At 46.7% G+C, this 25,812-nt stretch overlaps 2 protein-coding genes across 8 annotated transcripts in view; one reads left to right on the forward strand and one right to left on the reverse strand.

Annotated features, from left to right (window-relative positions):
* The window catches only part of ACACA (acetyl-CoA carboxylase alpha), a 105,462-nt gene extending 86,577 nt beyond the window's left edge, over positions 1 to 18,885 (reverse strand). For 4 of the 7 annotated variants that reach the window (XM_032448509.1, XM_032448507.1, XM_032448508.1 and 1 more), the window contains exons 1-8: positions 15,305 to 16,456; positions 14,070 to 14,116; positions 12,985 to 13,237; positions 3,478 to 3,610; positions 2,754 to 2,892; positions 2,298 to 2,407; positions 1,776 to 1,857; positions 193 to 291 (exon numbers count right to left, since the gene is read on the reverse strand). In XM_032448509.1, the coding sequence (XP_032304400.1) occupies positions 193 to 291; positions 1,776 to 1,857; positions 2,298 to 2,407; positions 2,754 to 2,892; positions 3,478 to 3,610; positions 12,985 to 13,237; positions 14,070 to 14,116; positions 15,305 to 15,312 (871 nt within the window). In that variant the 5' untranslated portion in view covers positions 15,313 to 16,456. Of the gene's footprint in view, positions 1 to 192; positions 292 to 1,775; positions 1,858 to 2,297; positions 2,408 to 2,753; positions 2,893 to 3,477; positions 3,611 to 5,750; positions 6,332 to 12,984; positions 13,238 to 14,069; positions 14,117 to 15,304; positions 16,457 to 17,358; positions 17,465 to 18,756 lie in introns of those variants that run through there. The other 3 variants (XM_032448510.1, XM_032448512.1, XM_032448511.1) reach the window with 3 other exon arrangements.
* Positions 18,886 to 20,366: 1,481 nt separating this feature from the next.
* Positions 20,367 to 25,688, forward strand: LOC107322766. The gene is made up of 7 exons (XM_015881146.1): positions 20,367 to 20,844; positions 21,125 to 21,202; positions 21,936 to 22,202; positions 22,662 to 22,775; positions 23,293 to 23,432; positions 24,149 to 24,317; positions 25,315 to 25,688. Exons 1-6 carry the CDS (start codon positions 20,787 to 20,789, stop codon positions 24,293 to 24,295), a joined length of 804 nt encoding a protein of 267 aa, XP_015736632.1. The 5' UTR covers positions 20,367 to 20,786; the 3' UTR covers positions 24,296 to 24,317; positions 25,315 to 25,688.
* Positions 25,689 to 25,812: the final 124 nt, after the last annotated feature.

Consider the following 25,812-nt stretch of genomic DNA (forward strand, 5'->3'; position numbering starts at 1 on the left):
TGTACACTTTGCCTGACATACCCACAAATATTATAGTCACTTTGTCCAAGCCTTGGATAATACAAGTTTGAATCCATTAATAGATGTCATATACAACTGACTTTGTAATGCACATATACTTATTAAAGATTAGACGTGTTGAAGAAAGACAGACTAAAATGGTCTTTATATGCTGGAAAATTTCCTTCTTACCACTGCCACTCCAAGGAAGAGTTGGGATGCCAGCAGTCTGAGCCACTATGGACGATGCAATTTTATCTCCTAAAGCCCACATTGCTTGGCTTGGAGGACCTGCAAAGAGCAAAAGCAACGCACAGAAGAGTTACAAGTGGTATCAAGCTCTAGGGAAATGCCCACAGGTTTGATTTGGATCCCATGTACATGGAATAAATGAAAGCTCTCAGCAAGCCTGATGCAGGCTACAACCCATCTGGTATAAATCAATATTTCCAAATCAAACCCAAAAACATTAACAGTGTCAGCCAGGAATCTAAAAGCAGACCAGTGCACCTTTGACCAAGAAAGACAAAAAGGCAATTATAACTACAGCAATGCAACCACAGACATATCGCAATAGCTTGTTACAGAAGCCTTAGAACACTCAGCTTGCAGGCACCACTATCTGTCCACGTGTTTCTCTTCAAGCTGGGCCAGTTCTCATAGAGATGGCAGGTGCTGGTGACTGGTATTAGGCGTGTACATCACATGCTATTGGAATAGTAATTCAGTGCCCTGATTTTCCTAGAAACATGGCTTATGTGGGACTGTAGCACATGATTGGCAAGAGATTTAAGCCAGAATTAAAATGCAGATTTAAAATTCACCCCTTTTCAAAGGTTCAGAGTATTTCCACAGCTATGCCTCAAGTTATTACAGATCTTCTAGAAGTCAGAACACAATACAACTGCCCAAAGATAAAGGTTACATTCGCACCATGACTTTCATCACAAGTCCATCTTTAGTTTTAAACATGGCCTCCATAACCTTACCCTATATTCAGATATGGAAGCGACACTTCATCAAACACTTCCAGGACTCAATTAACTACACTGCTAACAGACAACAAACTTCATGCACTGTCTACAAAAAACTCTTTCAGTAAAATTCAACTACAAACATCCTCTTTAAATTGACAGCAGAAATATCCAGGTTTTGGATTGTTGTGGTTGTTTTTTTTAACTGCTTTAACACCATATTCTTTGATTTTTTACCTCAAAATACTCAAAGATATTTTGGGCAACTTGCCACTTCTCCCATACAGCAATTATTTCCCAGCATACATCCAAACCTTACCCACTCCCATTTGCAAAGAGGTGTACCATCACATAGAGGAAATGGTGGGAAACATTATCATAGAAGTCCAGCATGTCTAAACATAGATCATTTCTAGACATAACTTTGCTCACCTCTATTCTTAATAGAAGGTATAAGGAAGGCTTACAGCCCTTACTTACAGTCTTCATGGGAAAGAATCACAGGATTACTCTGCACCTCTCTGGTCTCCCAGACCCAGGGCCTTACTGAGCTAAGCCCTCCATCATAACTCAGGGCCTATTCCAATCCAGTTTCATTGGCCTCAATTACTTGAAACAGAGTACACTGCTAGACAGCATATTCTCTTGCTCTGACTATTGTAAAGAACACATCAATCTTGCACTTGTAGACAGTACCTTGTGACTCTCTATCAGGCTCAGGATTTTCTCTCATTAAACCCACCCATCTAAAAATAAGGACTAGACTTCATCAGATATCTGTTCAGAAGTACATATGCTCACCCATGAAAGCAATCCCATTTTTGTGGAGAAGTTCTGGCAGCTTTGGGTTCTCAGAGGCATGGCCCCAGCCAGCCCAAACAGCCTGCAGAAGAACACAATGTAAGTCACTCTTTGTTATAAGAAAACAGGCACACGAGCAGAAATACAAAGCATGCAGATATTTCTAAATCTTTATTTTCTCCACTGAACAGAAAACAGCCTCATAGCATCCACAAGCCAGGGCAAGCTCCTGAAGTACACTCAGGTTTACTTCAAAGGGACAGAGTACTGCATCTTGCAGACAAGACTAAGAAGGATGCTGAAGAGCAGTTAAGCGTAGGGAAGCGAAAGGGTGAAGGAAACCTTCTGCCTCCTGCAGAAACTCACACTGAGAAATTGACTGCATTCACTGTCCTTTAGTGCCAGTATAAGTTTGTCAGCTTCATTTCTTTAACCTGCCTTTTCTCCCAGACCAAACTCATCATTTGAGGAGGGGGGATCTTTACTGCTACTTCATGATTTGAAAACTGTGGCATTTCTCACCTGCACTGGAATGCGTTTAGCAATATCAAGAATGAGTTCCACATTTGCATAGTTGTTGTTGTTTGGTCCTCCTGGAACTGGCACATAGTGATCTGCCATTTTAATGTATTCTGTAAATGCAACAAAGGTTATACTTAGATCATAGATCTGGTAAAGGGTACTTTGGTCTAAAACTTCCCAAACCTATGGCATAAGCAAATCTGAACATCCATATCCAAGTTCCTCTCTCACCAATCCTAGGAATTAATGACAATTATCCAATGGTATTTCCTACACAATAAAATACCCTACAGGAAAAATTAAACCTAGTGTCCTGAAAGCACTTAATAAAAAAATCATTCCAAAAGTATTTCAAGTGCTCAATCTGTTCCCAGACAGAACAGCACACGATGCAGTGGACGTCCATTCAGCCTCTTGCATCTCTCTGGGCACAGAGTTCAGTGCACCTTCACTCACCTGCGTTTGCTTTCAGGTCCTCAGGAGTCACCATGACAACAAATCTGATTGCCCGCTCGTTTCGGAACATCTCATAGGACCAGCGCCGGATCGACCTCATGCATTTCACTGCCGCAATCCCATTGTTGGCTATCAGTACCTGCGTATATGAGATGCAGCAATGAGACAAAAGTCTAAATAGCACAAAATGCTGAGCAAGAATAAAAATAGTCATTTTCTCTGTAGATTCTTTCAAGCCATTTTTTTGTTGTCTAGTTTCCTTAGCCAGCTTTCAGCTCAGTAAGGAATCAGCTTTTGCTTAGCCATGAAGATATTAATGCCTTATGCTTTGTTGGGATTAAAGAACAGAGGGGCACTTCAGAACTGGCATGAGTTGCTAGAACTTTTGTTACCTGAATGTAAGGAACCTAATTGTTATGTATTTATGTATTTTGTAATAAAACTCTCAGTGCTTCGTCCAGTCTGCATTTGCTGTATCTGTCTATAAGTTCTCCTCTATCAGCAGAGGCTCATTCAGATATTTTTTTCCTGTCACATTAAACTAAAACAATTTATCACATTTAAAATCGAAACAGAATGACTACAGGCAGAAATACACGTTACAAGTTCAGGAATTCCAGTATTTTGTCATCTGCAATACACAGTATTGAATAAAAAGAAGTCACAGCTATAGAGAAGGGAACAGGAATGCAATATGGCAAAGCTCAGAAGGTCAGTGATTTACCTTTTCAATAACTCTGTTCCCTCCAAAGCGAGTCACAAATTCTGCTGGAGAAGCCACAGTGAAATCCCGCTGCACATCAACTTTCTTCCTGTCCCGGCCTTGCTTTACAAGGTGCAAACCAGACATGCTGGGCCTAAGGGAATTTGAAGGGGACAGAAAAAAGCAACACTGCAGTGCAGGTGAACACAAACAAACCAAGGTACAGTGATAATTTCTACCTGTCCCCTTGATCCCATTCCCCAAGACAAGCAGAACATTCCCCACTTTCAGTTTGCAGCTTTTATAATCATGATCTTGCTTTGCAATGAACTGCAGTTACATCTCAGCACATATCAGCCCACGTGGAGCAATTCAAGTTATGTCAATACATGAGCAGGTGAAAATGTGTTCACTGCACATCACAGAACTGTGTTAAACCACACTCCGTGCTGCTTCTCAGTATTCCAGGAGAGCTGACAAACAATGAAGTTTTGTGACTTTGGTAAAACAATGTACTAAATCAGATTCCACAAGGAAATCCTATAATCCAGCAAATACACTTCAGGTGTAAACGAGAGGCTCTGCCATCCCTGTGCCTGGTTACTTCAACCATTTCCCAAGGATGTGCCCAGCAGCAAGGCATGGCCCTGGGAGTTGTGCGTTCAGTTGGAGTCATAGTCACCCTCAGCATCTTCTGCCTTCATCAGCTGAAGCACTGAGCAACTGCCTGGGGAGACGGGAAGAGATGGGGCAGAAAGGGACTGACCTGCTGGGTCAGGAAGGGCAAACAACAGCAGGGACAGGCCTGGCTGCACACGTCCCAGCCCACTGCTGCACAGCCCTGACTCTATCAGGATGTTCAAAATAAGAGAAGCACACCTATGGCACTTCACACAGTGCTCTGGAGCTGAATTTCAGCTCATCAATCTTTACCTTACACATGGAATATTCCCACGGCAAACAGTCAAGGTGGTAGAGAGCTCCAAGTTACAGATCTTGTAAAGAAAGCAAATCCGGAGCTTAACTGGGAAGTGTGAAACTGTTCTAAGCACAGAGAGACATCAGAGCAACCCCTGAAGCCAAGGATGTAGAAATGAAAGGTAATAGAGGGGAGAGTAACAGCGTGATGTTAACACGTGCTAAGAAAGAAGACTGTCTCCCAGCGACATGCTGGGTACTACAAGTGTCTGTACCAGGTCAGACTAAAGTACACCCAGTTCAACAACCTGTCTCAGAGGCAATGGCTGATATCCAGACAAAGGCATGAGATCACGTTGAGCTTGTAGAGGTACTTCCCAGGAACACTTTCCCTTCTTCCAGCAAGCTGTAATCCCAACAGGCTGTGTCACTGTACCTGACAGGGCTGCTGACAGAGTTCATGGACTGCACTGCAATAATCACGGCCTGCAAACTTGAGGATAGGGGCCAGCAAGCAAGAAAGAGAGGAAAAGCATAGATAAGATTGAACTTCTCTTAAATTTGTCTTTAAAGTTCAGAATCTACAGCTTGGCAAAGAAGGAGTGCAGACCAAGAAATAAATGAGACAGGTTTATTCACTGAAGGCTTATTGCAACTGGTCTCAACCAAGAAGAGACCAAATTCTTGGGGTCAGAAGCTGTGAACATGGATGGATACAGACCGTGAATACATATGGACCAACTTGCCAGGTTCAAATTACTACACAAATGAAGATATTCCTACAGCAAAAATGACAAGATAACCAAATTTTCCATCATTCAGAATAAATTGCAAATGCTTCTTTATAAGCAAGTATCGTTCAGCTTACTCTGTGATGGGAGGTATACCAAGAACATCAAGTCTGATTGACTAGCAATCACAGGCTGCCCATCACCACCAAAGCAGGAAAGATTCTGTTCTTTTTGCAGCATAAGGTGAGGGAGAAGCTGGGCAGCAATGAAGGAAGAACACTGAGCCCTAAACACAACAGAACGAAAGGCAGATCACTAACAGTCATCCCTGCTGTTCTCCAGGTCACACACGCAGTGCTTGCTTAGGTATGAGCTTCCAAAATGCTCACCAGTCCTTCAGTTTATAGAGGTTAATGGTTGTGCAGAATCTCAAAGCTTACAAACACCGATTCCCCACCTAAAACGCAGTCCAGTGCCTTTCTTACAGACTGCATGCACAAACACCTCACAGTAACTCAGGATGGCTTCAGAATGATAAAAGTGACATGGAAAAATACCAGTTCAAATTTCCAGCACAGGGTGCCCGACTGCCTCTGTCCAAGACTGGCATCGCCCTGAGGAGACAATCATAGCTGAAACTCTTACCTCTGCAGCATGTGATAGATCATTTCCTGACTCTGATCCGCAGGCTCCTCCATGCTGTCTGTGAAGGAATTAGCAGATTGCAACTGCTGCTATTTTGGTTTTTCCAGCACTGCAGCTCAAAACGCAGCAGCGCAGAGCAGCGCGGAGCCTCCGGTGCTCACACAGTTCTCCTTAAGGCAGCAGCACTTCCCTGATTGCTTCAGTCTTTTAACCTTTGTCCCCTGCCTTCTACCAGCCTCTGTCACTCTTTCTTCCTGTGACGCAGCACGCACAGCGAGTGGAGCAGCCTCTCTGCCGTGCAGGGGGAAAGCAGCTGATCGGGGACAGAGGAACCCCCAGTTACGTAAGGAGCTCATTGCTGTGTGTCAGAGCCCCACCAGGATCCCGCAGGGAAGCAGCTACACAGCTGGCTCCCTGCCTGCCCCAAGCCCCCAGCAGCCAGCACAACCCCTGCTGCCATAGAGGCAGCTGTTACAGGCAGGCTGCAGTGCTCATCAGCTAGAGAATTCATTCTGTAAGTGGGATTTTGTATCAGGTGTGCACAGAGGGTGGGGAGGCATCAAGGAAAGCACCTCCATGCAGGTACACAGAGCCCAGGGGTGATCCGGGCAGCAGAGCACACAGACACCAGCAGCCTGAGGCTGGGACAGGTCAGCCAGGATTTCAGCATCTCAGTTTCTCCACCCATTAAAGACAGGCTCGCTACAAGAAAAAACAGCCCCCAAACAAAGGTGCTGTGGTCCTGCGGGGCCCTGCAGAGAGGATGGCTGTTTGCTCAGCACCGAGCATGTGCAGGAACAAACTGCAGATCTGGATTGGAATTCAACACAGCAACTGGATTATACCTTGAAATTACACTTTGACACTGGGGTCTGCCCTAGCATAGGGTCATACCCAGGTAGCACAGCCCTTATATGAGGCACATGCTCTCCAAGAGTCTGAGCAAAGCTATACAATTATCCAGGAAGGAAACAATAATAATAATAATAATAATAATAATAATAATAATAATAATAATAATAATAATAATAATAATAATAATAATAATATTTTGAAGGGGAAAAAAGGAGGAAATACCCAGAGAAAACAGACACATTATGAAGACAGGCAGTGCTGAGCCTTAAGAGCAAGGTGAGGACACTGCAGGAAACAGTGACCTAAGAATAGCCAGGCAGTGTGAGCAATGACCAGCAGCAAGCGCCACGTGTCTGATAACACACAGGCAAACAATTCTGTGCAGATCCAATCCCTGCAAGCATTGTCAGCAGGAGGGCAAAGCAGGACAGCGACATGCTGTGGTGGTGAACATCACTGCGGAAATAAATCCGAGCCAGACAGCAAACAGGTGATAGTGAGGGAAAACTGAATAACTAAACAAAAACACCAGAGCCAGGCAGGTGAAGGATTTAAGCTCCTGACACTGAGGTGCAGCACAAAAGCCACAGCATCCTCCCCCACATGGATGGCTGCAGAAGAAAAGAGAAGCCCCAGCCCTGCAGGTCAGAGGGGACTTGCATCAGCATTGCACCGTTGTATAACACTGGTTGTGCTGGAATGAGCCAAGAGGAGTGTCAGATGGAAGGCACGATAAGATGGTCCGGCTCTCCTCTGCACAGGGAACAGTCTGGGGCACAGTCCCTAAAGAAAGATGTAAAGCATCCAGTGAAGAGCAGATGAAAATAACTGTGGGTTTGATGAACACAGCCCAGGAAGTGAAGGGGTGGCCAGCACTGGATGGGCATGGTGAGGATGCCTAGTGACAGTCTTTAAACAGGAAAAGAGGACAAGAAAGATTCCTGAGAACAGGAAGTAATGCACTTAAATTATAACACAGAACACATGTTAGAAAACCTTTCAAACAGTACTGCAAACGCCAGCAGTGGGCAGAAGGGCTGTACAGATGCCTGTGGGAACAAGGTTTCACAACATGTTCATGCAGTCCCTGATCAGGACCAGCTCAGCATCCAGATGACCAGACCTTGGGGCAAACACACAGCCCAGATGACTGCAGGGATCCCTTCCAGATTGACAATTTATTAATTCCCAGATAAAAAGCAGAGGCTGTGTTGGAGTGCGTTACACATCTGCCTAGTTACTGAAAGCCCCTCAGTCCAGCACAGGCCCCGCTCCTCCTGTATGCACAACCCCACCTGGACACCCACTTCCCCCAGCCCTGCTGGGAGGCTCCCACCAACACTCCAGTTTCCAGAATCATAGAATTACCCAGGTTGGAAAAGACCTTGAAGATCATCAAGTCCAACCACAGCCTAACCATAGTACCCTAATGGGTACAGAAGGCCATCACAAGGGCAGAGATTTAAGAAATATCAGACTCAGCTCGATGAAATCTGCACTGCTTCCTCTCCTGGATGTGCAAAGCCCACCTCGTCCTCAGCGCCTTGACTGGACACATATTGCATACAGAAAATGGTACATTCCATCTCTTTCTAAATAAAATTCTTGCATGATACTAAATTTCCTCAGATTTTGATCCTGACTTTAAGATTTACAGTTATTGAATGTAACTGGTGTTTATTTCACAGTCTTTGTGAAATCTCTTTCCTAAATATTTGCCTACCCAGAGCTCCCAGCCCTAATAGCTTCCAACCACGGTAGCTGCAAGGAAACAAATCCTACAGCTACACGCAGCCTCACGTTAGAGAACAGCTTCAGCTGGGTTAAAAGCACTCATTGTGCTTCTGCTACAGCGTCAATGGAGACCATCAGCTGCAGCATCCCAGCAGAACCACGCCACACGAGGATGTGTCACTGTGACACAACACTTACCATCACATGCACAAAGCCCACTCCCTAACCACAGCGCTATTCAGAACCCAGCTGGCAAACAGCATGTGAAAAGCACCCCCCCCTCCCTGGAGGCTCGGCCTGCAGGCAGACAAAAGGGAAGCCTGCCTGCTGTCCTGAGAAAAACCCGCGCTGATTGCAGACATACCTGACGCACATCGCAGCCAGGAGCCTGCACTGATCCCAGCACTGCAACATGCCCAGCGCTAACGGTGACGCTGCAGTTTGCTCCAAAGGCAGCGATGCATGAGCTGGTGTGTGTGCAAGGCAGCCGTAAGGAGGCTGCAGCACATACACACACACACACACACACATTCACACCCTAAGATTATTCTTTTTTTTTCCCATGTTTGGCCTGCACGGGGTGTGGAGGGAGGACAGCTCTTATCAGTTTGGGATTTCTGTTTTGTAATATGTGCGTGCATCTGGTCTGGGCAGCAGGACTTTGTCGAGCATCCACAAAACCTGCCCCACTGCCATGCCTTGCCTCTGCAGCCTATTCCACTGAGAGGCAGAAGGAAGGAGCAAGCACACGTGTAGGCCAGCAGGCAATGCAGACCTCCACAGCCAGAGCAAAGGGCAGCTATGGTCGGAGGAATGGACGCTGGGAGGCAGCAATCCAGACTCAGTTAAAGACAGTCGTTCCCGCAGCCTTAAAGAGACAGAACTGTTGGCTTGAAGGCAGAGATTGCCAGAAGTCAGTGCCTCGATACACTAACCAAACTCAACAGAGCCTCACTGCAGCCTTGAATCAAGGCTGGGCACAGGAATTGCAGAAAATGAACAAAGGATACAGCACAAATTACAACGGCCCCCTCTTCCTGGCGAGATAACGTCACATTCATATTGATGCAATTTTAAACAGCAATCAAGGCAGGTATGCAGCCTAAAGCAGGAACTTCAGTTCCAAAATGAAAGAATCCAAACCAGCACACACTGCTAGGACTCCTCTATATAAAATACAGAGGAATTGCTTAGTACTGTGGCCACAAGCCCCTTCCCTCTCCTTCAAACTTCTCTTTCAGAACCCATTTCTCCATCACACTCTTCCTGCTGAAACCCCGACACCCAATTCCCAGCACCACATTTCAATCAAAATCCATACTCCAGTTCCTAAAACCCCAAAACACCTTCACTTTCACATCCACATGAGGATTCTATGTGTTCCTGGAATAACAGCCTAACACTCCCCAGAGGAAGCCCTGCAGTAAAAGACCATTATGCAGCTGTGAGCAGATCTGAATTCACAAAGTTTTGGACAGAAAGAATGCATCTTTTGTACCAACCAGAACTACGGGGGTGGGTGGGAGAGGTATGTGCACAGTTTATCACTGACAGCTTTTGCCTCACACAGGCAGCACAGCAGGGCCCACCTATGAGTGCAGACACACATGTTGGACCATATGTCTGGTCTGAAAGACAGAGTTACAGCAGGGTGTCAAGTGATCCGAGTTGTTCTCTACCCTGGAGATTCAGCATCACGCAGCGACACTTATGCTGAGAAAGGGATGGAATTAAGCCCTTTGCTTTGGCAGGGCTTCCTCAAAGATGCACAGCCTTATTTCAACAGCTTGTAGAAACATGCAGCACTATCACTACCCAACAGCGACTGATCACAAGCAAAGGAAAACATTTCAGTAAACATTTTATTGAGGCTATTCACCAAAAAGCCCAAATAACACTCAGCATGAAGAGCAGCATCTCTGTGGGTGCACTATCAGAGCTAGGAGCTGGGATACCTCTAAAAACGTGGCTTCTAGTTGTTACAAGTGGATTGCCAGGTGATTTCGTACACCCGTTTCACTGCTTATGAAACCAGAGCCCTGATGGACAAATACCAGAAGGCATGCAGGATTTATTCTATTTTAAACAAGAATCTGATACTGGATGCTATCTTTAAAACTAGGAATTAAATATAGCGCCAGCCGAGAACAATTTATTAAACAAAACAAACAGACCCAACATACCCTCCACTGAGAAGTCACTTTATCTGCCACTGAAACCTCAGGAACACAACTAACAGCCCCTGCACAGCACGGCACAAAGCATGTCCATGGGACTGAACTCAAACAACACAATTCCACCCAGAAACAAAAAGACAAAGGAAAAACAGGACGTCCAGTGTTATCACCTAGAGGTGCAAAATGCAACAAAGAGCAAATTTGATTGGAGTAACCTGTATGCAACCACTTCCTTTAAGGATGCACGTTGTCAATGTTCAGTGCTATCATTAACTGAGCAAGGAAGAAATTGACATGTTTTATCACTGATACTCATTAAATAAAATACAGTCACAAGAAAGGAAAGAATCAGAACATTCAGCTATTCTCCCAGCATGCACTTTCATTAAACACTGGTGTAACAGACACTGATCTGAAGTTCATTATCAGATCATGGCTTTCTCAATCCCATCTCTAGCAGCCAGCTAACTCAGTCAAAGGCCTGCACAGATATCTAGTGGTGTGAAGCCTGTATTGTACAGCCTGTCCCAGCAAGACCGGCTTTAGCAACAACATAAACACTTACCCAGATCAATAATGCGATAGATGGAGCAGCACAGCCACACACGCTCCTCATGCTCAGATGAAGAAACACGAGCTGGCACTCAGCCTGCCCACAGCTGGGCCAGGACCTATCGGTCAGGCACCACAACCCGACCTCAGCAGCACTTTCAACCTCAGACAAAAGACCTGCGAGGCTTCAGGTATGGAGCAAACACCAAACAGCGCAGTGAAGCACCCACCCGTGCTGCATGAAGCGACAACGTGATGTTACTTTTTATTTGAATAAGTTTCTTTGCTATAAAACAACAGCTATGAGAGCTAATGACCAAGGAAGAACATCCCTAATTAGCAATGTCATTTTCATACTGACAGGGTGCTCCTTCCAGGAGTGAAAATTTGCTTGGGAGATCAAGATAAGTGCAGGGACAGCCACTGCACAGAAGGTACAGGCACCAGCACTCGGTGTTATAGGACGGGATAGAGAGTCTCACTGATAAGCCTCACAAAGCAACAGTGTGTCTAAATTTCAGTGATCTGGAGCATGAGAGGGAAGAACAACTTGATAGCTGACAACCAACCCTGCTCCTCCAGGCCTCCTGCACTGCAAGAAGTAACCACCTTCCTCCAGCCATCAGAGCAATAGGTGCACTGCCTGCCACGCTCTGTGACGAGGTAACGGATCACTCAGGTGCACTCACACAACCCTCCTGCATCTGACTCAGTTCTCTAATTTAGAGATAATTGCTCCCTGAGAAGGGCTTCTCCGCAGCAGTCACTCACCTCAACTACAGGCTGCTTCTGAGGTCAGCTAACCTAACCTTCCTGTGTGGTACAGTGGGGCTAACCAGAAAATGGAAAGATTTTTGGCACATTCTTCCTCGGATCTGCAACTTGTTTGAGCAACACTGCACAGAACTCCTCACCTGGTTTGTCTTTGACGCTACAGAAAGAGCTACACCTTTGTGATTATCAAAAGAAAGCTGTAAGCAAGAATGCCAGTGTTCCACTAATTCACTGTCACACCGTGACTGCAGGCAAATTGTTTGCCTTGTCTCAATTTCTCCATCTGCAAACATTATTTGGAAATCTTTCGATGGAAGAGACAACCATCCTGGAAAACCCTTTCAATTCATCCAACCTTATCTTAGAAAAACAGCCTAATGCCGTAACTTCTTTTTTTTTAATTTATTTGAATTGGCATTTCCCTCCAATTTAACTAAAAGTCAAGTACCCTCAAAACAGAATGCCAAGGTAAGCAAGTTACAACAGAGGTGCTCAAGGTTGCACATCTATTGCATTATAGTTCTCCCATGCCAAGCAGTGTCCTCGAAGTTGCATGCAGACAATGCCTGATTTTCTTGCTCTCCTGTTGTCTGTTTCACACTAGTGGTTATATCTTCATACAGCTTCTTCTGTTCCTCAAATGTATACAGTTACAAGTAGTCCATAGTTGAGAGCTGTTCTGGTCATGCTAATGGATGTGGTCAGATAGAAAACCTTACACAAATTTAAAGGGGCAAATTTGTGTAAGGTTTTCTATCTGACCACATCCATTAGCATGACCAGAACAGCTCACAACTATGGACTACTACCACCCTTTGGCCCCAGCCAACCACCAACAAAACGGACAAATAAAACAGTTCTTCTCCCAGCTATGAACCCAACACCTCCCTGAGCTGCAAGCAGTAGCCACTGCATTAAGCTTTGGTTTACTGCCACTTCACGGATTACCAATCATTTCTTTAATCAGAATTTTCTCTACCCAAAACAAAAATCATCCACAAAGCACAGCAAAAACTTTGAGGCCAAATCCAGAACTGAGATACAAAGGTGAGATTAATTAGTATGCAGCTTGGAAGGGGTAGCTTTGGACTTCCTTGGGAACTGATAGGGTAAGAGACTGAGGCTGAGATATTCATCTGTACCTCATATGGTTTGCCAGGCCATCTTGAGCACTAGGAAGTCCCAAGTCTGAAAGGGAATCCGAGCAGACAGAAACAGGGGACAGAGACCTCTCCTTCTCCTCCAGCAGGTCAAGTTTCACCAAGGAACTTGTCTCATCTTCTGAGTTATCCTCTGACACAGAACCAATAATAAAGCGAGAGTGAGGGTTCATCTCCAGGGGTTTAGCAGGTTGGGAAGACTCTTCCATGGCTCCTCCAAATTGAGCTCTCAGCACTTTAAAGGGCAAAAGAAAGAATAAAAACAAAACTTGAGGTTAATATCTCCTATTCCAAAACAAATAAGGCAAAGCAAGGTTTGCTTTCAACTGAAAACGCAATGGTACAACACCAGAACACAATAGCTGAACCCAGACAGGAGTCCAGGGAATTGTGATTTCTGTTACAATCATTGACTTTTCTGTTTGCACAAGGACTCTGAATTCAAAGCAGCTGCAAAACCTGCTAGTCTTTGCAAAACCTACAAAACTGCAAAAGGTACTTAGAAGAGGAAAAGGTAAGGCATTCTTAGACCCCATGTTACTTAGGATTCTTTCAGGAATCTGAGCAGACCTACTGAAAACTGGGGAGCAGACAGCACACAGCTCCCTGACAGCAATGCAGGACTGCTTTATTCCCAACCTGAAATGACCAAGTTTATGAAGACTTCAATCTTCTAAGCTCATCCACATCTGAGGATGTCACCAGCAGGATGCCTTTAACAGCACCAACAACACAGTACTGTCACAGGGCAAAGGCTCACTCCATTCATCCTTTCCTCTTCCCTTCTCTGCTCCAGCTACATGCTCACACTGAACAATCTCCACCAGCTCTAAAGCTTTCTTGAGTGTCACAACTGCCACGAACAGACTAGTATAATTTCCTATGAGGTGAGCAAATGGCAAAGAAAGAACATGAGAGAAGGAGAACAAAGGAGTACCTCAGAGCACAGCCCAACACAGGTGGGATGGTAAATTACTGTCTGCCACGTTCTGCTCTGCCCAACTTTGATGCATCTACACACAGATGGAAACTCAGCAATTAAAAAACAGGCATGTTTATGCACTAACCTCTTGTTATTCTTGCAATCTGAGCAGTTATCCACTTCCAAAATGAACTGGAAAATAAAAGAATTAACAGGTAAATATTGTTATAAAAACACTCTGCATGCAATAAAAAAAAAAAACAAAACAGTAGAGAACTTTTATGCAAATAATAATAAGAAAAAAAAGAACAGAAAGGTCCACACATCTGGGGCCACTGAGTAACAGGAGCTGAACCTGGGATGGCTCAGGTAGTGCACACAGGATAGGAAGAGCCCAACACCCTCTGTGCAGTTCTGCACTGTTTTTGTAGGAAATGATGCTCTGTGTCACTGCTACCAGCTTATGGGATTTTTTCCCCTCTGCTGTGTCTGAACTTCTCAATCTGCTGCCACTTTCAGATGAATCTGATGGTCAAGAGCAAATCCCGATGATAATTAGAACCCTCGTGAACAACCAGGAGCTACAAAACACAGCTGGGATACCATAAAACCAAGTTACCTGTAAAAGAAAGTGCAGTAATGGCAGTGCAGCACTACAGACAAGGAGGAGGCAGGGAGCAGCCCTCAGGGCCCCAGCCCTTCCCCAGGTATGTTACCATGCAGAAAAGATGGGCTTGGTGCCTTCAGCACCTCGCTGACATCCCAAAGGAAGAAGGGCTGTGTCAGCCCTGCCAACATGGGCCATGCTATGGGGCAAGCACGGGGATGCACCACGAGCAGTTTGATGGGAACATGACAGCTTACATCCGGTACACAGGCAAAACCAGACCATGTTATAACACTTAACAGGACACGACCTAGGCTCTAATTAGAACACAGACAAGGAGTTTATAGACATTGCAATCCTTGAGCACCATTTCTTTCTTCCCATCAGTAACTGAGAATTAAAAACAGATCCAACTGGCTTATGCAATTTTCCCATGACCGTACTGACTGAATTATTCAGATCCAACTCTGTGTTGACATCACTCCTCCCACAAACTCCAGTTTCACCCGGGCCAGGGGCAGTTCATTTTACAGGGAGATGTCCTTAACCATAAAGAATTTACGCTTTAATAACTATATTTTCTAAGCTTTGTTTTTTTTATCTTAAGTAAAGAAGGAAGCAGAGCCACACAGGGGAAGCACTTCAGGCAGACACTCCATGAGAAGCACCAAATCCCAGCGCCGTGCTCCAGCAGCCACATTGATGCATCTCATGCACACAGCTCAGCCCCATGGTGCTCAGCTGCCCACAAAGCCCCACTTAGGTGCACTTACTGATGCATTTCTGACCCCTGTAGGTGCGTCCCAAAGCCGTGAGCTCTGCTGAAGCCTTGTGACCAGCTGTGAACTCAAACTGGCATCAAACTGGACAGAAGCTCAGCTTGTTTTCAGTACGTTGATATTCATTATCCACGTTTTACTTAATCGTAATGTTCTCAGGGGGCAATTAAAGCGTATAACTTCTTAGAGATGTCTCTGCAGATGCCTCCTGCTCTCCCTGCTGCAAACAGAACACCAGTGTTCCATCAAAGCATACTGTGTTGCACTGGCCTCCTGAAGCCTGGCTGGAATGCAGCTCCTTACCCCAGCAAAGCACGGCCACACTGCTTGTGCACCACAACCCTTTACAGGCATTCCATGTGTGTAAATAACACGGAACAAGTCACTATAAAATAACTGTCTGTCTCCCTGCATGCCCTGGGCTTATTTCTGCAGGTAGCAACTGTTGTCAGATGGGCTGCCTTGCACATGTACACTAAAAGAAACCGTACACTACAGCAGGTTACATCCTGAGAATTCCATTTTGCAGGGATTAAAGAACATGTAATGAAGAACATGTAATGTCACGCACCGTCCGCCTGCTCAATTACACAAACATGGGTTAAATCACAGTTTTATCTTGCAGAATCTGAGCCACACTCCTCCCTCCTGAAGGAACTACCTCCCATCAGCAGCCAGAGCTACATAGCATGTTCCTAACTCCTCAGCTCTGCAGACATTAAGGCATTTAATATCCAAATCATGCTCGTTGTATGCCTAATGCTACGAGCAATGAAAACTCCACAGTGCAAATTCATAGATGGACTTGTTTTGGCCTGAGGGAGAGCAAAACTCATCACTTCTCCACAACTCTCCAGCCATCAAGAAACAAATCTGGCTTGACAAAGAAACACACATATGAAAACATTAGATCTTATAAGTTTTCATGACAACTATTCCTTTAAGATGGCTTTTGTTGTTGTAAACTATACCCAAGCATGAAGCTTATTTAACAGCAGGTAGAAACTAAGTTTTGAACGTTTTTCAAGCCACCCCACTCTGAAAAAGGATTTACACTGCTGAGCAGAGCAGCACGGCGCCTGCAGAGGGCTGGAAGCTGAGTCCAGAGGGCAGAGATGCTTCTGTGCCCACCAACCTCCGGAGCCATTCCCTCCTGCAGGGTGTCCGCTCCATGTGTGCTGTGCCCCAACCACACGCTGCCCCACTCCCTGCCCCCAACACCCCGCTCAGTGCCCATCCAATGCCCACTGAAAATCTTGTGCTTTTCCTGCACTGAAAGACGGTTTGCAAACTCCCGCATGCATCCACAGGTGGAAGTTCCTAATGGATTTTAGGGCTCACAACATCTACCTGAAATGCACAGACAGCTTAATGCCCATTAGGGGGATGCACTTCCAGGTCTCCCCGGGTAAAACGTTTCTCTCTCTTCCACCAAAGAAGCATAAAGAAGCAGAGCCTGCATTCACACCAATCACACTTTGCTAAGTCACTCGGGGCTGCGTCCAACTCCCACTGCCTGAGAACCCCAGCACAGCCGGGTACCCGCAGCTCCGGGATGGACAATATCACTCGGAACCAACTATCAACGTGGTACATCGCACCCGAGCACCCCGACAAGAAAACGTAAAAGAAAGCACAGAAAGAGAACAGCGCGACAACGCGGTCCCGGTGCTCGCACAAGGCCCGGCCCCGCTCTGCAGCCCCGCCGTGCCCCATGAGCTCAGCCCACCGCCGGCTGCGGGAGGGACACAGCCGTGGGGGTCCCGCAGCTCGGCCCCGCCGCGCCCATCCCGCGCACGAGGCGGCGCCGCCCGCATCCCGCGCCGCGGAGGCCGGGAGGGACCGAGGAGCGATCGGAGCCCGAGAGCCGCACACCCACGGGACGCCCGCGGAACCTCCCGATCCCCGACGGGCCGCTCGATGCCGGCAGGGCCCGGCCCCACGCGCTGCCCGCGGCTCGGGCCCCGCCACCTCCCCCGAGCACGGTTCGGCCTCATCACCCCATGCACCGCCGCACGGAGCTCGGCTCGGCCCGTCTCGCCGCTCACCTCAGGGTGCCGGGCGCAGTGGAGGCGCCTCGTGCCCCCGGCCTGGTGCAGGGCAGTGTCGGTACAGGGGGCGCGGCGCTGCCCCCCCCAGCCCCGGAGCCGCCCCCGGCCCCGCCCCCCCCAGCGCCCGCCCCGCCCCCAGCGGCGCGGTGGTGTGATGCGAGGGGTTACCTCGGGTCAAACACCTCTAACCCCTCCCCTCCCGCCGCCCGGCCGTCCGGCGGTCCCATTGGCTGGCGGCGGGCGCCAAGCGGGGGGCGTGACCAATCGGGCGGCGCCCGCGGGGCGTGGCCAATGAGGAGATGAGGATGGTCTGAGCGGCTCGGCGCGGCGCGCCCATTGGCTGCTGCCAATGGTGGGGGGGCTCTCCCTCCCGCGCTGCTTTGGCGCGGCCCGGGGGCACCGCGGACACGTGGAGCGCTGCGCCGCGCCGGGCTCCGGCAGCCACACGGACACGCGTGTCCCAGGTCCCGCGGTCTGTGCGGGCACAGGGCAGCCGGTGCAGGCCGGGCAGCTGTGTGCACAGCCGGAGACACGGCTGCTTGGTTTGTGAAGCTGACCAAAGGATGGTGATGGCCCCGAGCAAAGGGTGCGTGGCCCACCATGGCAGTGCCCGCAGTACTGACAGCAGCTACACACAGCGTTACCTACCCCACGTTACAGTGCTTGGCTCAGCCCGGCTCTATGAGCACAGTCATGCTGTAACCTGCACGCTGCTCTGCCCTGCCCATGTCATCCCTGTGCTACCCAAATAGGCTGGAGGAGTGATTGCTACACGGCATTAAAGCCTGTAGCAACTCTCTAGTTCAAGGGCAAAGAGAGAAAAGAATGCAAGAAAACAGCGAGAAATAGATCCATGTGAAAAAGAGATTTGGAAAGTGCTGCTGGAATTCAATAGGAACACCATCTGAGAGGAATTACAGTGTCTGATTTAGGGATAATGAGCAGGGTAAGGAGCACCCAGCAATAAGGATGTGCCGTGCTGAATCACAACCTGCTTTTAGGCCCTTCAGTGACATTTCTGGCATTGCTATAGAGCAGAAATGCATCCTAAGGTTCCCATAGCTTTAGACTGAAATAGTTAAAAGAACTGCTTAAAACGTGTTCAAGCTTCCAATAGCAGACAGCAGTAATACGAACAGAGTGCTCCACAGATCTCAGACACTTTGCAGTGGCAGGGAATTGTAAGCACAGTTCTGCTCCTCGGGAGGAAGGGGTGTTGTTTAAACACACATCCTTTTCCCACTATGTTCAGCCATGGGACACAGCACATTGCGTGGCTTACAAATGCACGTGCTGTTTACACGTGGAACCCCTCAGGTTCTCGAAAAAAGCAATTGTAGCATTAATAATGCAAGTAAATGATTCTCAAAAACAATACAGGGAGAACATCCCTACCTTCCACGAGGCCAAAGCAGGGTTCCATGGCTGTTCACCAGCCTCTGACAACATCACCACTGCAAACAGCCCAGAGATCATTCCAGGTGAGGGGCTGGTGACGCCATGCACACTGGCACAGCTCGTGTCCTGGCAGGAGAGGAGCAGAGAAGGTCAGATTTGATTTGTAGAGCAAAATTATGTTTTAGCTATTTGCAGAAGATTTGAAACATCAGAAATGAAATATGAACCCTCACAACAGCAGCTGTGTGTTCTCAGGGATAACCATGACCCTGCCTCTGGCTGGTGGCTGAGCTGCCAGCGCTCACTGTCCATAAGGTACACTGCTCTTGGCCCTAAGCTCCCTCACTGCTTCAGAAGTGTCCCGAGATGTGCTGCAAATCTGCAGAGTTGGTTTGTGCCAGCCCAAAGAAACAGCAGAAGGAATCACAAAGTGAAACCAAGTGCTGTGCTGGGATGGGAACACTTAGCACCAGCATTAGGCAGCTGTGTTAAAAATGTGCATATAGTTGTTTGGAATTCTTTAAAATTTACTTCCCTTTTCTATATGTTTGAGTTTTTATTTACAAGGCTGACAAACATGGGATTCCTGGTGAGTTCAATCTTGAGAACATTGCATTAACAAATATGGAAATAGCACTTTAAAAGGGGATATGTTAGTGAATGATCTTATCCACATCTTAAAGGAACCCTCCCTAACACACACCATGGATACTACAGACACATGCCCACATGCACCGAGTGAGAACATGCTCATTGACTAGATGATGAAATCCTCCTCTGCAGAGGATCCTGACAGATCTCCCTTAGACATCTACGCGCTGCATTTCACAAGCAGAGCAGTGAGTGCCCATTTTGTTTTATTTGTGTGAATATACTATTTCCAAAATGATGGATTCAACTGCTGATTAAACATGGATCTGCAACTACATAGTCTGTATACTGTGCTCAGGGTGGGAGGGTTGGGGAGGAGGGTTTGCACCTCTCAGGAAGGTTCAAATTGTTGTTTATTTTCCACACTGGACAGTGGTGAATGGCATTCTTGTTTATTCTATAGCCATTCCTTATGATGGGTGTAGTTTCAGCTTGCGGTAACTGGGTGTCACTTATGAACAAACTTGGCACCTCAGGAAAATATTTAGCAGTTTTCTCACATCTCTTGTGACTCTTTCAGTCACATGAAACACCAGGGGGCTCTTCAGATTCAACAAAACCGTTCTACCTTTCCTCTTGTGACTGGGGACAGAAAGCTGTGTTGTTCAGCACTTAAAAGCCAGAAACTTTGGAGAAAGAAATTATTTCCATTGCCACCTTTTGACTCATGTAGAAAATGCCAGTTGTCCAAAACCAACCCACCCTGCAGCTACAGCAATGTCACCAGGACTCTGGTTACAGCTGCACTCTGGCCAGGTTTCCCCACCCATTTTGGCTGTAGGATTTTCTGGGTTTCGCTGCCCCATAAGTTGTGGGGTTTCACTCTGTAGGGACAGCAGGCAAGCACAGGCTGCCACCCTTTCCTAAGCATTTGCATCATCATCCAAAGCCACAAAGGGCTGTGTGGCGGTGAGGGTTCTGTTGGCTTCTAGAACAGCTGAGCCCATAGCAGCCGGCGTCTCCACGGCAGCCCCAGTGCCCAGGGCCCTCACCCAGCTCCACGCACCGGCATCACCCACTGCAGCGTGCAGCCCTGAGATTTGTGCTCAGGACCACAGCTCACCTGGGACAAACCTATTGGAAAGGAGTTTGGCTGACAGAGAAGTCTTTCTTCAGGTCTATTTCTTACCAAAGTCCACATTTTGCTGGACTGGATCAGAACTAGTAATCTGTATGATCTATGGTGAATTCACTTTAAGCCCTGCATGAGTCAACCGTCATAAAAGTACAGGAGTTTTCAGCAGGAATGTATGATTAGAGAGCTGTTCCAGGAGCTCTGCTAATCAGCACAGTATCTGCTTAAACACCTGTACAGCAGCTCAGGGAAAGCAGTAAAGATAAAAACGGCTTCAGGACTGTGAAGAGCAGGTGCAATTATGGTCATTCTATTAATACTCAGCTTGGTGATAGTGCACAAGAGTCTCATCAGAGAAGGTGAGTTGCTCACATAGCTGCAAGTTCAAATTGAATATGGACTTTGAAGGAAATTTATAAGAATAATTATTACTAATTTTACATATTTTTCTCCTCACTGTATGCTGAACTAAATCTCTATATGCTCAACAAAGTCTCTAATGAATACACCCTCACCCTAAATTGTAGCACTTTTGCTGTCAGCAAAACGTTGATGTTTAAAAGTAGTTACCGAAAAGAGGGTAGTACTGACCTAATGCATCGTAGTTCAAAGGATCTCATCCTTCACTTCACCCTGCAGACCTCAGGGACTACAGATGCTATGTGGGAAGTGCCTGGGCTGACGGCCGCATACGAAACCTGGATGTCTTCCTGCAAGGTGAGAACCCACGAGGAGGAGAGCTGTCACAGCTGTCAGTGGTATGGTCAACACTTTCTGTTGTCTCAGCTCTTCCTCAGCCACCTGGCCAAAAAGGATTCCAGAGGTCATGCAGAATTCTAGCCCTGTATCACTAGAAACCAAAAAGATCGTTCCAGTGAGTTTAGATGGGTTGGTGTCACTTGCCTGCAATCATGTGCAACATCTGAAAATTTCAGCCAACTCTTGCAGCAAAGAAAGCAAAGTTACTGCAGGACTTGCTGCAAAGCTGGACTGGATTGAACTGACCCTACCTCAACACAGAGGAATATCTGCACCCACCTCCTGGTAACCTGAGTGCCCGGGCCGAGGGCCTCAGCTCCCACCCAATATGAGACTCCGAAGCAACAAGGACCCCAAACAGGAGACTGGCCTCTGGCCGCTATTCAGGGAGCTGCCTGCAGCAGGTTAAGCTGCTGTGAGGGTAGCTGGTACCAGTGTTGTCCTTGGGAGTGTAGAGATTGTGATGCTTGAGCATTGGGTGGTCCACCATACGCACAGAATAACAAAGGAAATAAGAACAGAGAATCTGCTTCAGTTCTCCTTGCTGTAACACTAACACCAAGCTGTCTCTGCAGTTTCCCTACAGCAGTGCATCCCTCAAAGCTAAATGCTGGCTTGAACCTCTCATGGGAGGAACTTCCCCTAATCTAAGAGAAACCTGTACGAACATTTATCTCTTATCCTTTTCCAGCTCCTGGGATAGCTGAAACCGGAGGGACATTAAGCAGAAACAATAAAGTCACATATCTGGAATGCGTTAGTCGTCAAAGCCATGTGCAAGTAAATCTGCTGCACCTGGAGAAGATGCACGGAGATGTGACAGAGTGGACAGCAGAGGAATGCACCGTGGAGAGCCTGCAGGTCATCCCCAGCACAGCCGGGGGACACAACCACACCTGTTTCTTACAGACAGCCACGAGAAGGCAGTTCCGTCGAAGATTCATTTTCAGAAGCAAAGGTAACAAGTCCTGTGTAGCACACGTCTGTCTAAGTACATAAAAGGATAGCAGGCTTCATTTACATATAGTTGATATGTTAGTGGTTATTTAAAAAGTTATTTCTACCTTCTTACTAAAAACAAAATGTTGAAGCTAAGGAGAGAGCAATGGTGCAGAGTTAACACGGCTGAAAGGTCCATGTCATGGAACAATTCCATGCTGCTGTTTTCCCTTCTTTTGGGAGAGACAGGAGATTTTTGCAAATATAGTTTCCAATATTAATACAGAAGGAAAATCCTGCATGCTGGTAAATGGCATACAGGCAAGAAAGCCCCGTGTCTCTGGTACTGCACTGCAAATTGCTGGGTGCTCCAGCACTTCTCATCCACTGCTTTAGCATGAGAGTTATTCTAGAAACTGCTTCAGGTTCTTCACTTCAAACAGCAACAAATCTCAACTTTACAACTTGTCATTTCCAGTGTTTCTGGCAGTGATTTCGAATCACACCGTAACAGCAACACCACTCAAGCAGGACACTTTTTCCAATGGCTCATCTACCCCACGTGTGCACCCGGAGCAACAGCCTTCCCAAGGTAGGTACCAGCTCTCCCTGCTGAGCTACAAAAGCAGTCTAATGGAGGGTAGTGCCTTTCACACACACAGCTCAGCCTGAGTTCTCCCAGGCAGTAATTTCTCTGACCAACTACACTAACCCAAATAAGTATACTGTCCTGGGACACTTGTGAATCCACAGCTGTAATAAGAAAACAGTATTTAGGTTCTGAGTTTCACCTATGTCCAAACAAGGGCTCCTGGCTTTCCTTAAAAACCTCACTGGCCTTCAGCAGGATGTTCCACAGAGCCATGCAGCTCTTACATACCATCTGCTTCTGGGGACCTCTCAGCAACTGAAGGATATCTGGAGTATTTTAAAGTAAAAAGATTCTGAGACTCCAGGGAGATGCAAAGCTTCCACTGAGCCAATAGGAGACCCTGCACTGTTGCTCTGCTCAGCCCACTGTACTCAGCCCAGCCTAACCAAAATGAAGATCTTGAACAATCAAAGAGTTGCAAACACATCTCAAATATTCCTTTGTTGTCTCATTTTAGAGAGAATTCCATCCGCAAATGGCAAAGATTCACTGATCAGACGAAAAATAGCTATCTTCATGAAAGTGTTCTTTGTTTGCATCCTGTTAGCTCCTCTGATATGCTATGTCATATTTTTCATACACGAAATAAGCCACTTGGTAAGTATTTGAACACAACAGCTTCTCACCCCAGTCCCATACACTGACTAGCTGAAATACAGCTACTGAGTTCTGAGGAAGGGAGAACAGTATTTACAGATATGGACAGAACCTGCTCAGCCCAGAGGGACAAGAAAAAAACACGTTCTGAGATGCGCACGTGTCCTGAAGTCACCATGCTATGCTGACTGCGTCCATCTCACACACCCCTTCATGCGCTGGGACAGTGCTCCTCCTAGAGGAAAACTTGCTCCTTCCCAGCAAAGCAGAGCAGCACATGAGCAGCTACTGCTAATGGCTGGCATGTGTTTTTGGTTGTAATCAGCTGCTACCCAAATTACTGCTGCCAGTGTGAGGCAGCTTTGTAGAAGGTAGCCCAGAACAGCCTTGTGCTGCTGGCCAGGTGTCAGAGGTACCCTGATGTCACAGGAAGGACAGATTAGGGGTGAAAGAGCGCAAGTAAGACTCTCTAGCTTTCCAGGCTGTAGTATGAACTATTTTAGCACAGTGGTGAGCACATACATGCAAGGAGACACTGAGATCTAAACACACTGGGGCTGATATGCCAATTTACTTATGTGAAGTCATATTACTTGAATGCCTAAACATCCTCTAATGCTCACCATGGCCCAAACAGAGATGGTCTTTTCCTAGTACTGAGAAGTTGGTATCCCCCACAATCTCCTACTAAACTCTGATTCTGCTTCTTTCCTAAGTTCTTGTGCCTTGACTGGATTGGCAGCAGATGGATCAGACGCAAATACACTCCTGCAGCCTCCATCCCAGCGAATCACCAGTCAGGAACACTCTCAGCCCAGCTACCCAAGGACAGAAAGGAGAAGTCTGTGCAATGTATTGCCTGACTCTCAGAATCCCTTCCCACAGGTATTACAAACTAGTGCCAAGCAAATTTTGAGTAAGGGGTAGCAGGCCTCAGTGCAAGCAAATTTCAAAGTGAAAATGAGATACTAGGAAGTAAGGACACAGGTAGTCACATCTGTGCCCCAGGGAAGCTGGGTGGACTCAGCCTTGTACTTTCCTGCTGCAGCCACTGGTGAGGACAGAAGGAAGTTGGTCCTGTCAGCACTGGGAGGATGCATGGGGTCAGTCTGTCCTTCACAGCTCAGTCTGGGGACATCTAGACGAGAGTTAGCATGTTTGAAAACTTCCTTCCACTTAAAAAAAACACAACCTAAATATCCCTACAGTCCTGGAAATGAGCTCTTAAAGGTGCCTTTTCATGAAGAAATAATGATTTAATCCATGCTTCCTACCACATAAAGCAAACTGCTGAGGTAGAACTGCTGTACTCTACTCCTGCCTCACACTGTGTCTGCCACCTTCCCCATCTGCTGCCTCGTGCTGAGGCTGGAGAGCTTAGCCCTGCTGGCATACAAAGAACTCTCCAGACTCTGCACACACAGAACAAACTGCTCAAGAACACTTAACTTGCAGGAGCTGTCGGTAAATAGCGAGGGGAGAAATGAAAACTACTTCATTTGTTAAAACTTCTGAGTAGGAAAAGGCAGAGCACAAGCTCATTATTCGGTACAAATTATCCACTTAGACCTTCCTGGAGTGCACCAGCGCTGTGAGAAATGTGCTACAGTGGGAGGTGAGGAAATTAAACTGGGACCCTTGAGAGTCATTTCACACACGCCATTGAGCAGCCATCAGGTAGTAACACCTTCTGGCCTCTCTTAAGCTGAAAACCATTCAGAGTCAGGACAGGAGGATTTTTATGTCACTGCTACCTTTAGTTCAGCCAGGAGATGTCACTCCACTAATTACTGATTTGAAAAACAAAACACGAGCACTGGTGTAACTCCCCAGGAAGAGAGATCATTTGTATTCCTCATGATGTTTCTTCTTCCTTTGCCAGATCCCTACACGAGAAAACCCCAAATTATCGTCATCCACAAAACCTATTTATGAAATGCTGCAGGCTTTAGAGAAACACTGTTTTTACCTAAAAAATGCATCATCTTCTTCCTCACCACTTACTGGGAACAGCAGATTGAACATCAGCAGCTTAAACAACCACAGCTTCAACTGCTGCAGACTGAAACCAGACTTAACATCAGAAGCAACATTTACCTGGTTAGGAGCAATGGCATCAATTCACTGTGAAACGAGGTGCTGTGAAGACACCCACATGCTGATTCCTTCCATTAACTACCTGGATTCATGCTTTAATTCCCAGATACTTGACAGACCTGTTGGCATAAGCAATAAATATTTCATTGACATTCCAAAGTCTGCCTCCCTCAACTATTTATTTTTTACACGCTCATTTAGGGCCTGGGAAGAAGGAAAAATAAATCGCTTCCAATATTTCTGGTCTCCTTAAACAGCTCAGAGCATACATGTATTGAACTCA

Source organism: Coturnix japonica, chromosome 19, assembly GCF_001577835.2.
Source record: "Coturnix japonica isolate 7356 chromosome 19, Coturnix japonica 2.1, whole genome shotgun sequence".
Classification (NCBI taxonomy): domain Eukaryota; kingdom Metazoa; phylum Chordata; class Aves; order Galliformes; family Phasianidae; genus Coturnix; species Coturnix japonica.

Excerpts from the sequence above, each read along its gene's own strand:
- LOC107322766 (XM_015881146.1), top strand. The coding sequence starts at position 20,787 with ATGGTCATTCTATTAATACTCAGCTTGGTGATAGTGCACAAGAGTCTC. Across the intron at positions 20,845-21,124 it reads CAAGAGTCTCATCAGAGAAG|ACCTCAGGGACTACAGATGC; the intron begins GTGAGTTGCTCA and ends TTCACCCTGCAG. Across the intron at positions 21,203-21,935 it reads CCTGGATGTCTTCCTGCAAG|CTCCTGGGATAGCTGAAACC; the intron begins GTGAGAACCCAC and ends ATCCTTTTCCAG.